General features: G+C 41.1%; 1 protein-coding gene across 6 annotated transcripts in view; it reads right to left on the bottom strand.

Annotated features, from left to right (window-relative positions):
- Window positions 1-8,757: 8,757 nt before the first annotated feature.
- The window catches only part of LOC147421013 (uncharacterized), a 92,634-nt gene continuing 86,521 nt past the window's right edge, over window positions 8,758-14,870 (bottom strand). For 2 of the 6 annotated variants that reach the window (XM_086503980.1, XM_086503978.1), the window contains exons 10-16: window positions 11,919-12,068; window positions 11,615-11,840; window positions 11,380-11,537; window positions 11,214-11,303; window positions 11,035-11,136; window positions 10,783-10,931; window positions 8,920-9,113 (exon numbers count right to left, since the gene is read on the bottom strand). In XM_086503980.1, coding sequence (XP_086360106.1) covers window positions 9,052-9,113; window positions 10,783-10,931; window positions 11,035-11,136; window positions 11,214-11,303; window positions 11,380-11,537; window positions 11,615-11,840; window positions 11,919-12,068 — 937 coding nt within the window. In that variant the 3' untranslated portion in view covers window positions 8,920-9,051. Of the gene's footprint in view, window positions 9,114-10,782; window positions 10,932-11,034; window positions 11,137-11,213; window positions 11,304-11,379; window positions 11,538-11,614; window positions 11,841-11,918; window positions 12,069-14,870 lie in introns of all 6 variants that reach the window. The other 4 variants (XM_086503984.1, XM_086503979.1, XM_086503983.1 and 1 more) reach the window with 4 other exon arrangements.

The raw sequence follows: 14,870 nt of genomic DNA on the forward strand, positions 1-14,870 counted from the left end.
TCACCCACAAGCAAGAATACCGTCTGCTTTGATACTACCAAAAAATATAGGCATCATAAGTCTCGCTTTCTAACTAGGAGCACTGTAATAGACTTACCATCCAACCATAAGAGTCCCATATATGAAAGAGTGGACTTGGTATGCTCACACTTGGTTGAGGACAATGGTTGAGCATGTCAAAGTCTATTGTGTGTTGGGCTACACACCCATGTTGCCGACCTCGACCTCCTTAGGAAGAGAATGGGATCTAGGAGGGCATCTTTATTTGGTAATTAAGGGAGTCAAACCCATACTAATGAGAAAGTAATAACATGATAAAGAACTCAAAGAAGCGCAAGTGACTGAAGGATGGTTAGTAGTTTTGGCTACATGACCTGGCACCTTATAGGCATCGAGCGATTGCGATTGACATGCACATTTATGATTATGTAATGCCTATGGTGGATAGACATAGCTAGACGTTCCAAAAAGGTGCACGTAATGCCTATGCTGGATATACCAACCAGACATTCCTCGTGGTGAGAGCATCATAACAATAACGAGTGACTAGATTAGGGATAGTATACTTTATAAATACAATGAAATGAACGTGCTTGATTGATTAGAATTCAAGAGAGAGATTTACAAGCTTTGGATAATGGCCATATATAGGTTCAAAGTGGAGAAGTGCCATCAATGACTGGATTGATATGCACCACAAATGGTAATGGCAAGGGTCATGTGAGCTACCATAAGTAGCATGTTGCTATGTGACTATGCACATAAACTTTGCATGATTGTCTTAAGTGTTTGTTCTCGCTATGAGTGTAAGCTACAGGCTTACCTCAAGAGACTTGTCATAAGCTGAAGATTACACTATAGAGCATGGATTCTGATCATGGAGTCTAATATGGGTTACATTGGGTAACTACATACGATTCATAAAGATCAAATTTGATGCAAGAAAAATAATGTAGGTCTTACCTCCAACTATCATTACTTTCCTTGGAGGATTTTGATAGCGATGCACATGCGGATGCATGTGTTTTGAACCTAATTTGATGTATATCCCCTTCTGATAGATATGAGCACACACCTTGGTGGACATATTGCTTCTGAGGCAGTCTTCTTCTTCGAAGAGTTGTAGCATACATAGCATGATGTTTTTTTTAGGTTATTTTTCTTTGATTGTTGTAGGATGTGTTGATGTTGGCATATATAACAGGTGATGCCAATATAGAGGGGGTCTTAGCTCGTGGTCAATACACAGACAATGTTTGCTTTCTTCACATATTTGGCATGTGAGTGCATATTCAATTGTACTTTGCTTGATCATGACTTTCCCACAACCATAGGATATAGCATACATTGCATGCATAATCGTACAAAGTACCATCACTTATCTGTGTGAGTTTGATGAATTATTGGTGAAGATGTGCGAATGACACTACTTTAGTGCTAAGCATTAATGGAAGTGAGGCCTAAGAGCCTAGAGATCACCAATAAGCCAAGGGATGTTAAGGCCAAAGATGGTGAGTTTGTGTGGGAACATGGACCTTTTGCTTATGGGTGTGAGGCTTAAATTTGTTTGGGAACACGGGCTTGAAAGTAAATTCCAATAATGGAATGTTGCCAAAAGTTTGACATTCAACACTCTTACTCATGAGGCAATGTGAAAAAGCCCGAGAGTAGCTACATGGCAGGAGTCGAGGACGACGCCAAGTGGACTGCAATGTGTGTACAAGGTAGCGGCTTCACATTGATTGTGGGTAGGGATAACAAATGCGGTGAGGTTGTAGCAAGGTTGAAGGTAGTGTTGGCACTTATCAATAGGTGAGGACAATGATGTTGATGATTGACTTTGCAAGGGCTTTGTGAGAAGCTAGTAGTGTAAGTTAATCGCAAAGGGTAGATGATGGGTGAAGGTGACATAGGGGCAAGAGCCAAGCAATGGTAGAGTGGGGTAGTAGGCTTTGTGGAGCTTAGGAGATGATGAGGACGTTGGAGATGAATGGCCTTGATGCAATGTTACAATGCTTTAAACCTTCCAAAGTTCTAACAGTAGGCAATAAAAAATGCTTTGATTGAAGTGGTTCTTACTCGTGTCGTCAACAGAGACTTCAAAAAGAAAATAAGTAAAACTTCTTTGTCTTTTAGGCCGCACACTCACACATATTCACAAAAGGGAACAAGCACATATTGTCAAGTGAGCACGCGTGCGCACGCGCACACACAAAGCAAATATTAATGAGCAAAGTTTAGCAATGAGATCAAGCATAAAACATATGAAATATAATTAAGATGTCCTTGCTTAATGCTTGGGCCAATTGGGACATAAAAAGGTGCGTTTGAAAGTTTGCAAAAAACACTATGCGCACAAATACGTTTCAATGGTTAATCAACGTTTTCAAGAAAAGTAAAGTGACTTGAAAAAAGCGGGAACAATGAGAACATAACACACGCAATCAAGTAAGTCTTAATAAAGAAGAAAAATTGCACACAATCTAATTCTCAATCTAATTATTCCTAAACATCGGCTAGGGTAATGGCCATATAGAGTTTCCCAAATTCAATCACTTTCCAAAATTCAATGATAGAGATCATTAGAATTGAGTTACACTTATCCAAACTAAATCTAGCATAGGGATCTACTTAATGTAATTAGGAGATACTAATTATGTGCAAGCTCTAATACCACATGTAACGCCTATGGTGGATGGACCAATGAGGCATTCGTCACTGTGAGAGCATCATAACAATAGGGAATGAGTAGATCAGGGATAGTGTACTCAACACAATGAAATGAACTTGCTTGATTGATTAGAATTGGAGATAGACATTTACAAGCTTTGGAGAATGGCCATGTATAGGCTCAAGGTAGAATGTATATATAGCTCAGAAGATACAAAGACCAACTTTGTAACTTACATCACCATCAACATGCTGTTGTATACATTTTCATAAACCACCGGAGATAACCTGAACTTATGTGGCTCACCATGCAAGGGTTCTAAATGCATGCTAATGGATCAAACTAAATTTGATGCCAATAGCACTTTTGGTGACCAGTAGTAGCCCCAACCAAATAGGACTTTTCACAGACACAATTATCGAGAGAATCCCTTAGAGCTCGTGTTATTTTGTATTTCTCCTTTGAGAGCTTCAACATGTAGAAGTCAACCGCCTTTTCATTGACATTCGTGGCAAAGGTATCACTTACATGTAGAGCATTACTTATTGCATCCTGATGTACACTGCACATAAGCAAATATTATCCTTCATTGATTGATCACTTTGTTCATCATTACCATCCAAGGGTTCAATGGTGATGTACTCCCAATTGTTGACATGTGTATTTTTAAGGCATCGTCTCCAATCCTGCAATATACAAAATGAGAAAAAACATGAGAGATCTCTGTACCAAAGCACAAACTTGTCATTCTTGGAGTATCCATTCACACAACGCAATGAGTGTGGGCCTTTTGCTTGCTTGTAGTTCCATTTCCTCTCCCTAAGCATATCAGTCCCTTCGACCTCCCAAAAAATACGACTCACCCTCAACTGGGTATTTTTCCTATGAAATTTATATTTCAAGAATCTAACGACATCCTTTGCATGTTTCATGTGCCAAGCATCATGCTTCAATTGCTCATGTTTTGAAGCCCTTTTGATAATTTCACCAACCCCATCATGCTCTCCTTTGACATGGCATAATGCAAAGAAACTCAGCATCTGGATTGTCAAAGAGTAGTACATGAATTATCACCCATCTCAAAGATTGGGCATGTTTCAAAATTTTAAAAAATTATGCATACCTTGACGCTAAGAGAAAGGGTCTAGATGCCTTGAATTGGGCAGCACATCCATATGACCAAACCCAATGCCGCTTCAAGAAGTTGAATTCTTGCTCTTGTAGCCACATACTATGTATTTGCAGGCAATGTTGTACAAACAACACGTCATGATCTTTGTCATCACAAATGTAAAAATGTAAATATTTTAACACTTTGGCATCTTTGTTTCAAACATAAGTGATGTGCACCAAAATTGTGACTCGTGAAGAGGACCAATGCATTGATTGGTTTTCATTTTTCTTCTTAAAAAAGTAATCTTTAGCGAAGTTTATAACAGAGACTACAATGTCTCTAGGAAACCTTTGTATACAGTCTTTGAACTCTTTGAGATTGCCACCTAACAATAAAATTGTGTTTGATGTAAGTACTTAGATGCTTTTGAAGGAACGACGCAAAATCCTTGCATCCCATTTGCTTCACCAAGAAATACACTTCTTGACTTCCTATGGGTCAAGGCAACATCTTCAAATACCTTCACCAAAATTTGGATTGAATTTTCAATTTTTTCTCTTATTACATTGATCACATTCTCCCTTCAAGCAAGACAACTTATGAAACACATAATCATTTGGATTTGAACATAACACCATCTCAACCAATGTATTGATGCTAGTGTGCGTGTAAACAACACCTCCACACTTTTTTGGGGCCTCTTCTATCAAGCAAACATCACACATGCAGCCAGATTGCCAACCTCTGTAATGCAATAGCATTTTGAAATGCTAGTAAAAAAACGGCCAACAAGATCACTCGCCGCCAGCTTCGTCATAGACATCGTTACTCATTAACTAGCTCAACTGTAGGCTTTTTGAGAAGCTGCATCTAATGGCCGCCAAACTTGCAAATTTGCCTGTGTTATAGAGCCCTTGTCACCACAACAAAACAGGAGCAACGTTTTGCGATCCTGTAGCAAACAGCTCCATCGGCATCCGATTTCTACAGCGTTTTGAAATGCCCGTCTACACCACCACAGTGAGCGTGCCTTGCTGCAACCGCCACAATGAGCGTTTTCAAACACTATTTTCTCCGACAAGCATTGCTCACCTGCGCCTTCTATTGCAAATGTGCCACCGAGTCAGACATCGTTTTGAGATGCTACTGCAACTGCCAAAGAGTGCCCCAGAGGTTATGCCCGCCTGTAGTCGCCTCTCTAATTTCAAGCGTGGAGCTTGTGTAGGATGATGCAGATGATCTGTTGCAACGAGCGCCCTAAGGCTCTGATACCAATTATGGGAGAAGCTAGATGAATGCCACCGGCAAGAAGCCATGGTTCCTTGGAGTGCGCAGAAGTGCAGAGAGTTTGAAGAACAAACGAGAGAGAGAGAGAGAGAGAGAGAGAGAGAGAGAGAGATTCAACACACGCTATATTGTATTGTATTAAAAGACTTGCTACATATATAAAGTTGCTTTCTAGGAAAACTGAAGCTCAACTATCCTTTCCTGCATGCTTCATAAGAGTATGTTTCCACAGGCTAACACCACAAACTGAACCCGGGCTTGAATGCCCAACACTGTGATGGCTTTTAGCTATGTCCAAAGTACCTAATCCCTCAAAATTGATATTTTAATGAGTACTTGAAAATATACCTATGAAGTACTTACATGTTTAGAGTTTGTATTGTGGTTGCTTACTTTTTCATGCTTATTTATATGTTCTCGTGCTTACTTTTTCCCAATGTCAAGATACTTTTGATGCTTCCAAGTACCTCAAGAGAGCCTATGAATATACATTGGTGGTTGTACAATACCTATATATAGTACCTATGTGTTTACAATGGTGGTTTAAACTACATTTGAATATACATTGGTGGTCCATGAACACCTTAATAGTAATTATGATTCTATAATAGTGATTTTAAACTACCTTTCAGTATGCATTAGTGATCCAAGAGTACCTTAAGAGTACATAAGAGTTTACAATGGTGTACTTTGAACAAAACCACCACTGTAGACTCATAAGTACTCTTAGCTCTAAAGTACTTCTTTAGAGTCATGCAAGCTTCCGACTAGTAAAAAGATACTCTCGATACATGCAAGTACCTTAGGAGACCTATGAGTACATATTGGTGGTTCTAAAGTACTTATATTTAGTATTTATGTGTTTGCCAAGGTGGTTTCAAACTATCTTCAGACATAGGTGCTATTAGAGTACTTTTAAACTAATTATGCGTAAACCATGCTATTTTTTTAGTGCCAATCCCATGACTACGGTAGTTCTACTTATATTTTATATATCTAGTATAAACGATCTTATTAAATCTTGAGGTGTTTGAGCATGCTATGTATATGAGGTACTTATTTTTTTCAAAAAGCTCGCTTCTACTTGAAGTGTTTTGATCTTCCACCTACCTTACTCCCACTTCATATTATACATTGATGCCTGGCAAGTAATTTCCATGGCAGAACATTAGTATTTATGGTTAGCCAAGTGCTGTATGTATAAGACCCCTCCAAAGCCAAGTTCTGCATGTATAAAATCCCTCTAAGCCAAGTGCTATTTGCAACAGTCAATTTATGATTAAAAGAAGCTAAGATTGAAGAATTCCTAAACAAGATTTGGCTTACTTGCGAGGAAAGCTCTTTAAATTAGCCAACCCTCTAAGCCTCACCGTCTCATAATTGCTGATAGATCCCCTTCGCTATTGATCATCATCATGCATAGAGTTCTTTTAAGCTTTGGCTCCTCTTCAAATAGAGATGTTTTGGCTTTAGTGATTGTGCCTTGAATGTTGGACAATATAGACTTTCCACATCCATGGTATTGAAATCCAAAAGCTGACTATTGTAGAAGCAATCGAAAGGTTTTTTTTCGCTTCACAATTCATGCTCATTGTAGCTTCTTGTGCAAACACTTCATCATTGTTTTGCAAACCTTATTCATGTCTTCTTTTGATGAAAAACATGATGGTTTATATTCTCTTTTCCTTCTACAATTCGCTCCTTTTATCATAACCCAATATTGCCGCATCCTATGTGTGGCTTCTTGGCGAATTGTGATTTGGTGCTTTCTATGGCCATGAGGGGATTGCTCCTAGTGACCAATCTCTCCTTCCAAATAACTCGAAGCTTGCTAATAGTGCACAATACCCTCTTTTAACATTCATGTGGAAATTGTTGGAGACTGCTATCCAATTTCTGGCATCACGATTGTCAGTTACATTCCGAGCGAAAAATCATATAGATAATGCTCCTGGTGCATAATCCCTATTTTCAAACCCTTGGATTGCCATCCAATGTGAGGTTTATGTGGAGGCTTTCGCTGGGAAAAAATTTCTCTCCAAATGATTAACACTTGTAGTCATGGGTTGACATCCATGCTAAGAGTTGTGAGTGAACCACTGTTGATGCCCAATCTCTTGCTACAACATCTTCATTTTGATGCTCTCTTGCAAATTGTCCCCACCAATGTGCCTCACTGTCCGCTACAAATACCACTATGTAAAGAAGGGACTTTAGAGAGGTAAAACCCTTCACAACATGTATAGAGAAATGAAATGTTATATTAACATCTTCAAAAGGCCAAAGTGACCTATGAGACCAAAAAGTTACAATGTGGTGGATCTGATACAAAGTCAGAGTAACAAAAGTAACAAAAGGACAAAATGAAAATACTATGCTATGGAATCCTAAACTGCCAGGTGTGAACTAAGCAGCTAGTTGGGATAGCTAAATCACAAGAGAGATCACAAGAGATCCAACATCGGTCGCTGGCGGATCTCATCAATCTCCTCCATGGTTAGTAGTGTGACCGGGCATCGTGCATGTGGGCCAAAGTGATCCGGATCCTCTGATGCAGCCTCCGTCGATGTTGTGTAGTCCTCCGCAATCGTGGGCGTCTGGATCTCCCCATCTCGATCGCTCGATCAATCAGTGTGCCTCTGGTGCAAGGCGACAAACTCTGCTGTGGTGGTAGCTCCTCCGAGTGTCCAGTGTCTGCTCTAAAGAAGGCTATGATCTGTCTCTGAGACTGCCTAGCCTATCCTCTTGTCAAGCTCTCTCTGCGTCTGCGCAGCTCGAGCAAAAAAAAAACCAGGCATCTTTGATCCTTGTACCGCATGACTGTGGAGAGTGGCCCAAATCCCTCTCTGAACAAGCAATGGAAGCGGCCTCGTATCTTGTAGCAGACGGGGCAACTCTGAGAGAGAGAGAGAGAGAGAGAGAGAGAGAGAGAGAGAGAGAGAGAGAGATCAACTACAATGCAATTGACGTGAACCGGTGAAAAAAAAAAGGTCACCCAAAGACCAAATCAAACATCTGTTAAAATAGTTTTTTTTTTAATGTTTGTAAAAATAGTTCTTTGCAAGAAGATCCATAAAAAGTGTACCCAAACACCATCCATAAGTGAATCACAAGAAGTGTCAAGGACACTACTTTTTGTACCATCAACCTATGCTTTCACCCAACAAGCCTCTTGACCAAGAACCACCATTGATCAAAAGCTCCCTATATCAAATGCATTCAAGAGATTATTAATAATACTAGTATAGCTGGCAGCTTCGCCGCCTCTCTCTCTCTCTCTCTCTCTCTCTCTCTCTCTCTCTCTCTCTCTCCGTCACTGTGCTCCCGGAGCTGCAAGCCACACCCGCCGGTTGAAGCAAGTTCTAACGCATGGCAAGGAGGGGGAACCGGAATTCCCTCCCCCTTTATCCTTAGTATACATCCTATACACATACTATGTTTACACTAAATGTGTAATTGGAATATATATAATCCTCTCCAAGTAACTCACATGATATGGTACACGTATTGAAAAGTGACTACCCTTGTACTCATGAGAAGAGTACTTGCTCAGATAAAGTGAGCTAAGTGCTTAGTGTATGTACCTTTGAGTTGCAAGACCTCAATCGATCACATCCACCAATCCCTAGGCCACCTTAAAGGACATTTGGGAAAGTGACAAAGAGCCGGCAATATGTACCGCATGTATGAAATTTGTACTAAACTTTGTGAAGAGATAAATTACATACATTGCATCAAGTGGAAGTCATCAATCAAAACCTTCCTGCTCAATGCTATCCACAATGTTATCTTGCCTCCAAACTTGGCCAAAAAAAATTCATTGATGTGTATTGGGACATCAATGATTCAATTTTCTAGCTCAAATGTTTCTGCTCCTCAAGTTGGATTAAAGCAAGGTATGGCCTCTTTTCCCTCTGCAAAAAACCTCCAATGCCTTCCATCACAATGAGAACAGTGCGTGCTGGCAAGCGCATCTTTATCACTTTACCAAGTTTGTCATCATGTCCCCATTCCTTAGTTCCGAAAATGGAAAGTTAATTGCTGGAAAAGAATATCGTTAGCTTCATCAGCACAAATTCTTCACAAAAAAAGGTTTACAAAGGCAAGCAAGATCATATTTATGCTATGAGCTTTGATGTCCTGATGTGTAGCTAGGCCCCAAGGTATTACTTAACTTCTAAGAAATGGATAGATACAGATACCTGCTTATATGTAAACATAGAAAAAAAAGGGAGAGTACAGCATCAGTACAAGAGAGTGGAGATTAGAGAGGCCAAAATGAAGGTACATTTTCAATGTAAGGTTACCATTACTAACTACCTCACTGTAGTTGTGGATAGTACAGCATAAAAGGAAGAATGCCATTTTTGGCATCAAGGAGAAGACCACAGCAAATGAAGAGACTGTTTTGTCTCTCTCAAAGTGCATGCGCTACCACTGGTTAGTGGTATTCTATGGTCAAGACATTGGGCAGCCATGGACAACATAGTACCCGCATTTAGGCCAAAACTGCTGTACACATATCAGGCTCTCTTACATTAAATGCAATTGACTGCAGAATTGTGAATATTGCATGTGATGATGTAGCTGGCCTACTTGACATACATTTGTCGCGAAATTACCAGGGGACTCTGATTGTCGTAGAGCTTTTGAATGCCTTGCATTACAAAAGTTATTCAGGACATGGTCTAATTCTCAGCAGTGAAAACAAAGAGTGGGACAAGCACTGGGGGATACAGCTGGACAGGTGTTTAATTTCCCATGCAAAGAGGAGATGAAAGGTGGTACAGACTATAGGCCCCCTTATAAAGTATGGACAGTGCTTGTAGTATTGTTGTTATTATATCTGATGGGTAGATAAGAAAGTCAATTTGGTATTAAAATCTGATGTGGGTAAATAAGCTGCTATATCCCTGGTATAGCCTCTTCCTTCCCACTATCTCGTATCTTCGGTAATAAACCTGTAAAGATGATTAATTTTGTCTCCATCATGGATCATGTAGATGGAAGGGATGTGGACCACTAACAAGCCTTCGATGTGGACTGCTAACTAACAGCAAAAGGGAGGTTTTCACCTGCAAGGCAGAGAAGAACAAAAAGAAAAATGGCAATTCGACACATTGCGACCCATTGCGACCCATTGCAAAGACTCTATATCATTTTCTACGCTCTTGTCTCTGGTAGACATTCCTGCAATAAATATAAAGGAATTGAGAATTGAGGTTTTCTATGAATAGTAAGTCTAGATGGTCAACAGAGAGAAGTTATAACTTCACTCTGCATATTTCTTGGGTGGGAACAATGCTTATTTATGTCCCGTGCCTATCCAATGATGTGGGCAGATGAAGGTGACCGGCTGCTTCTTTTTTAGAGGCAGCCTGTGTAATTTATCAGTTTTGATTAATCAAAAGCTGATTAGCCATGTTTACCTGCTAGTGGCTACATGAGGGTGTCACGAAGGCAACCACCCTGAAAATTATCTAAACTCTGGGGTCATTTGTGGCACCATTCTCCCTTTTCTGGGCTTCTCACTTTATCAAGATGACCTTAGGATCCAGGTTCTAGAAAATAAAAAAGTGTGCATGCATTGTTATGCATTCTATGCGTTTACCTGGGTGTCTTGCAATCTAGTAGGAGTATGTGACTATAAGCTCTATCAAGAAAGCATGCAACCAAACATAACCTCTCATGGCTTAGGAATTATTCATACATGCGTATTTGCAGGTGAAGCATTCTGTTCCCTCATATGAAAGTTCCTCTCCTATCTCAATGTTGCGGGAAGCATATAAGCCTATGCGATAAAAACGGGGATCTTCAATCTCAGCATAAACCCTGTGCATTTTTAGATTTCCTTTAGAGCTGCACAAACATGTCAAACTTTAATGTCGAGTGGAAGCTGAAATCAAGCCTTTAAATCAGGACAAGCTACGAGCGACAAGGCCACAAGAGTGAACAAACTAACCTTTTTCGCATAAACTGTGCAATATTTGACATCCTGTACCAGTCAACGACAAGAAGATCTCCAATGTACTCATCAAGATGCCCATGAACGGCAGAACAGCTTCTGAAACCCACAGGACGCATAAGTAATGATCGCCCATTTATGCAGAAAAATGTGCTTTGACAAGCTACCGCGACTACCTTAGGTCAGACACGTTACATTCTCCTCTGCGTTTATGTGCCTCACCATGGGTTAGAATCTCCCCTGCAAATTCTGCAACAAATCTTCCCCTGCAAGAATAAAGGTGCCTTTGTCACAAATCTGGCTTGATAAAATGCATATCTACGAGATTTTATGGTTGCTCACCTTGGAAGCGCTTCTGTTGTTCGCAATGCCCATTCATGAGTTTCAGTTCGAAAGATCTCCAAGTGAACCTTCAAACCCTTTTGCAATTCTCTATTGAGACATGTCAAGCCACAAGGACACCTAAAGCTGCACTCTACTATGTCCACCTCATCCCCAACCTGATTTATCAGAAGAAACCATCATTCTGCACTCATTCAAATACACAGAACAATTATGTACAGACAGAAAATTTTACCTCATTTCTTCCATATCGGTCGTATGGAAGGCGCCCAAACATTGGTTGGCCTTGCCAATCGATCCGTGCATCACAATCACGTTCACCATTATTTAGAAATACATGAGAAGATACTCTTGCGTGTGGATCATCAATTTCATCAAGATTGCACCCCTTGCAAGGCAAGGCCAAATTTTCCTTATTTGAAAGCAAGGAGTTCAGGATGCGCTTTGCTCTACCGAGATACCTGCGTAGAATGTTGAGAAAAGTGAGATCAAGGAAGATACATCATTGAATGCTAACTCTATGATGTCAAACAGCTAACCTGCTTCTTACTGTATATATGAAATGGGTGATGGTAGCTGTGTCTACATCATTGGTGCAGGGAATCGGCAGGCCTTCAGACCCACCTGATATGTCGTCACATACAATGTTGTCTCCAAAGATGTAAAAGGCTTTGCCTGTGCTTCCATAACTAGCAAGATACAACACCTAATATGAGCCCAAGTCCTATTGAAAACAGAGAAAACTTGATGCTCATTGCTGTTCTCTAAGGTCCTAAATCAGGTACACCTCATTCGACTTGCAAATGACATTCATAATGTCTTGGAATGATTAAAAGTCAACACCTAATCCTTTGTTATGCCACCGATGTTGGTTTCCTGGTTGGCTAACTGCATTCTTTAGCTCATCAAGATGGTCATATGCTTTTGTGTGAAAAACAGAAAGGCTTCTAAAGCCTTTCTGTTGGACAATATTTCTGTTCGTGAAAAACGATACTGCAGCATATAGGCATTATGGAAACAGCTCTACCCACCAGAAGCAGTGTTGACCATATTCCTAAAAACCGAATTCCCAAGAATGTACGTTGATGGAATTCTACAGCTCCTTTAATGCAAAACAAAAATGACATGTGGTGCCACCCATCACTTACTGTTTAGAGAGCAGCCCAGATGTAGCAGCTGACTGCAGCCCCTGAGCTTCCTTTCCATTCAAACTCAGTCATCCACCCCTTTTATCCCTCCTCCTCTCTCTCAGGTGCTTTCTTTCGGAAACAGCCCCCTTCTGCCTCCATGTCATCACAGGAGCAGAGACTATAAGCCTCGTTGGCTATCATCTCTAGCGAGATGATCGAGGCTACTTTACTAGGATTAATTTTGTTTTCATCTTCTGGCTATCCATAAATGAGGATGTACAAAAGTTGATCTTGCAGACTCCACAGCCCCTTCTTCTCCATAGCGTGAGGCTGTTGAGATTTTTGAAGTTTTGTACCAGATTTCGCGCATGATGGGAAATGGAGGGGAAATAAGAGATTGCCAACAGTAGGGAACAAGGATAGGTGGCAGGAGGGGTAGACAAAGATGATAGAGGGCCAGGCTACCAAATTGAGTTAGAGAGTCAAGAGAGACTAGAGGCTAGCGCACTGGAAACACTACAGATTGATTACAGTACAATCAAGAGAAAGAAATCATGAGAAAACTCACTCAGGGCTTGGAATCGTAACAAACTAAATTAGCAAATACAAGGCCAGCTGAATGATTAAAAGTAAGCATCTTCATTCTTGCACCACAATCAGCAGCCGTACCTCCTCATCCCCCATTTCCAAATTGCCCGTAAAATATTATTATTTTGCAATAGGATATCGCAGTCCCCAACCTTCATGACCCGTTCAAGGCTATGCCCACTCAGTCAAATGCTACAAACTTTCATGCAATCGCTATCCATAAAAGAAAAAACACCGTCATGTCCTTGGTGGTTAGAGATTGAATAGGGACCTTCGTGCAAACAAGTGTCACGCTTGGACTCATGGCTACTCCTTACCCTTGCCCACCCTTTTGGTTTCTCACCATCCTTCCCTTTCTACTGGGTCGATGTTAATTAAATTCGATTATTGGTAAGATGCCCAAACAACCCCAGAGGCTCAAAGCTGATGCCCAAGGCCAATGCGACAAAGACCAAGGAGTCTGAGCCAAGCAGCGATGTCGTGCGATAGAGCTGAAGGAGGTTGAGCTCTCCTGAGGCAACCTACAACAATAAGCCCCATGCCTTATGAGAGAGAATTCTCTCTTGCATAGGTCTTACATGCACGCGCGCGCGCGCGAGAGAGAGAGAGAGAGAGAGAGAGAGAGAGAGTCGAGCAGTCTCTGTGACAACAGGTCAAGAGATAGAAGAGAGCGAGAGAGAGCCAAGCGGCCTTTGCGACAACAGCCGAGAGAGGGAGAGAGAAAGAGGCCCCTACAAACATCACAAGGAGAGGGGGGGGGGGGGGGAGAGAGAGAGAGAGAGAGAGAGAGAGAGAGAGAGATGAAAAGGGCAAGACAGGCAAATGTCCTTCATGTGATGTGCCCCCCTTGTCACCCTTCCTTCCCTTTTTACTTCAACTTATACAACCATTTTTTAAACCCTTTCTTCCCTTTTCCATGTCAAACAATGAATGATTTTTCAAATTTTCTCCAACTGGCACCCCCTACTTGCCTTTGTCCCTTAATTTTTGCCTCATATTTCTTTTGTCGCCCGCTCTCTTCCTCCAGGAGAGAGTCAGAATTTTGTTGGTTCATCATTGGCATCTTTCAACCTTGCTTCACGCAAAAAGAATCCTTATTACAACTCTGCATGAGGGTAAATTGTGCAAAGAGGGGCGACCTCCCAAGTCGAGTGGCAAAGAATGTACAATAGCTAGATTATAGAATGAGAGGGGGTTAGAGAGAAATGATGGCCTATAGTGCCAGTAAGGACTGTGCTCCACCGTGAATAAAGGTCTTCGCTGCCATAGACTAAGAAATGCCTGGCACCATTTCTCAGCCCTATCTGAGCTTCACCTAATGCTGGCATACTGCCCTCTTAGAATTTGTGAATCATCTCTGCAGTGGGCTCAGGTCACCTCTCAAAGACTCAAAATTGCCAAGCCCTCCACACGAACTAGAGGCCCGATCAGTTCCTATCTAAGGTCTCTATCCTGGGACCTGAAGTCAAACATAGGGTACTGCTAAGGTCGTCTCGCCTAGAACCTTATAGCTAGGCTGTCCTACATCGTTCATAGCCAAGAGCTGGCCCTGAACTGGCCGCTGCCCATCTCTACCAAACCATAAAAAGTTTGTGATAATCCAATTGATCTGGAATATACAAGAGATTGATAAATCCAGTAAGAAAAAATGTAGAGGATTGTTGCTAGAAGCAACAACAGGTTGGCCACTACAATCCTCCCTGCCAAAGGGAAACCAGCAAAGAAGCTCAAAATATTGGTGTATTCTAGCCTTCTAATAACAAGTAGTAGCAG

The sequence above is a fragment of the Adiantum capillus-veneris genome, chromosome 28 (genome assembly GCF_014529385.1).
Source record: "Adiantum capillus-veneris isolate H3 chromosome 28, ASM1452938v2, whole genome shotgun sequence".
Lineage (NCBI taxonomy): Eukaryota > Viridiplantae > Streptophyta > Polypodiopsida > Polypodiales > Pteridaceae > Adiantum > Adiantum capillus-veneris.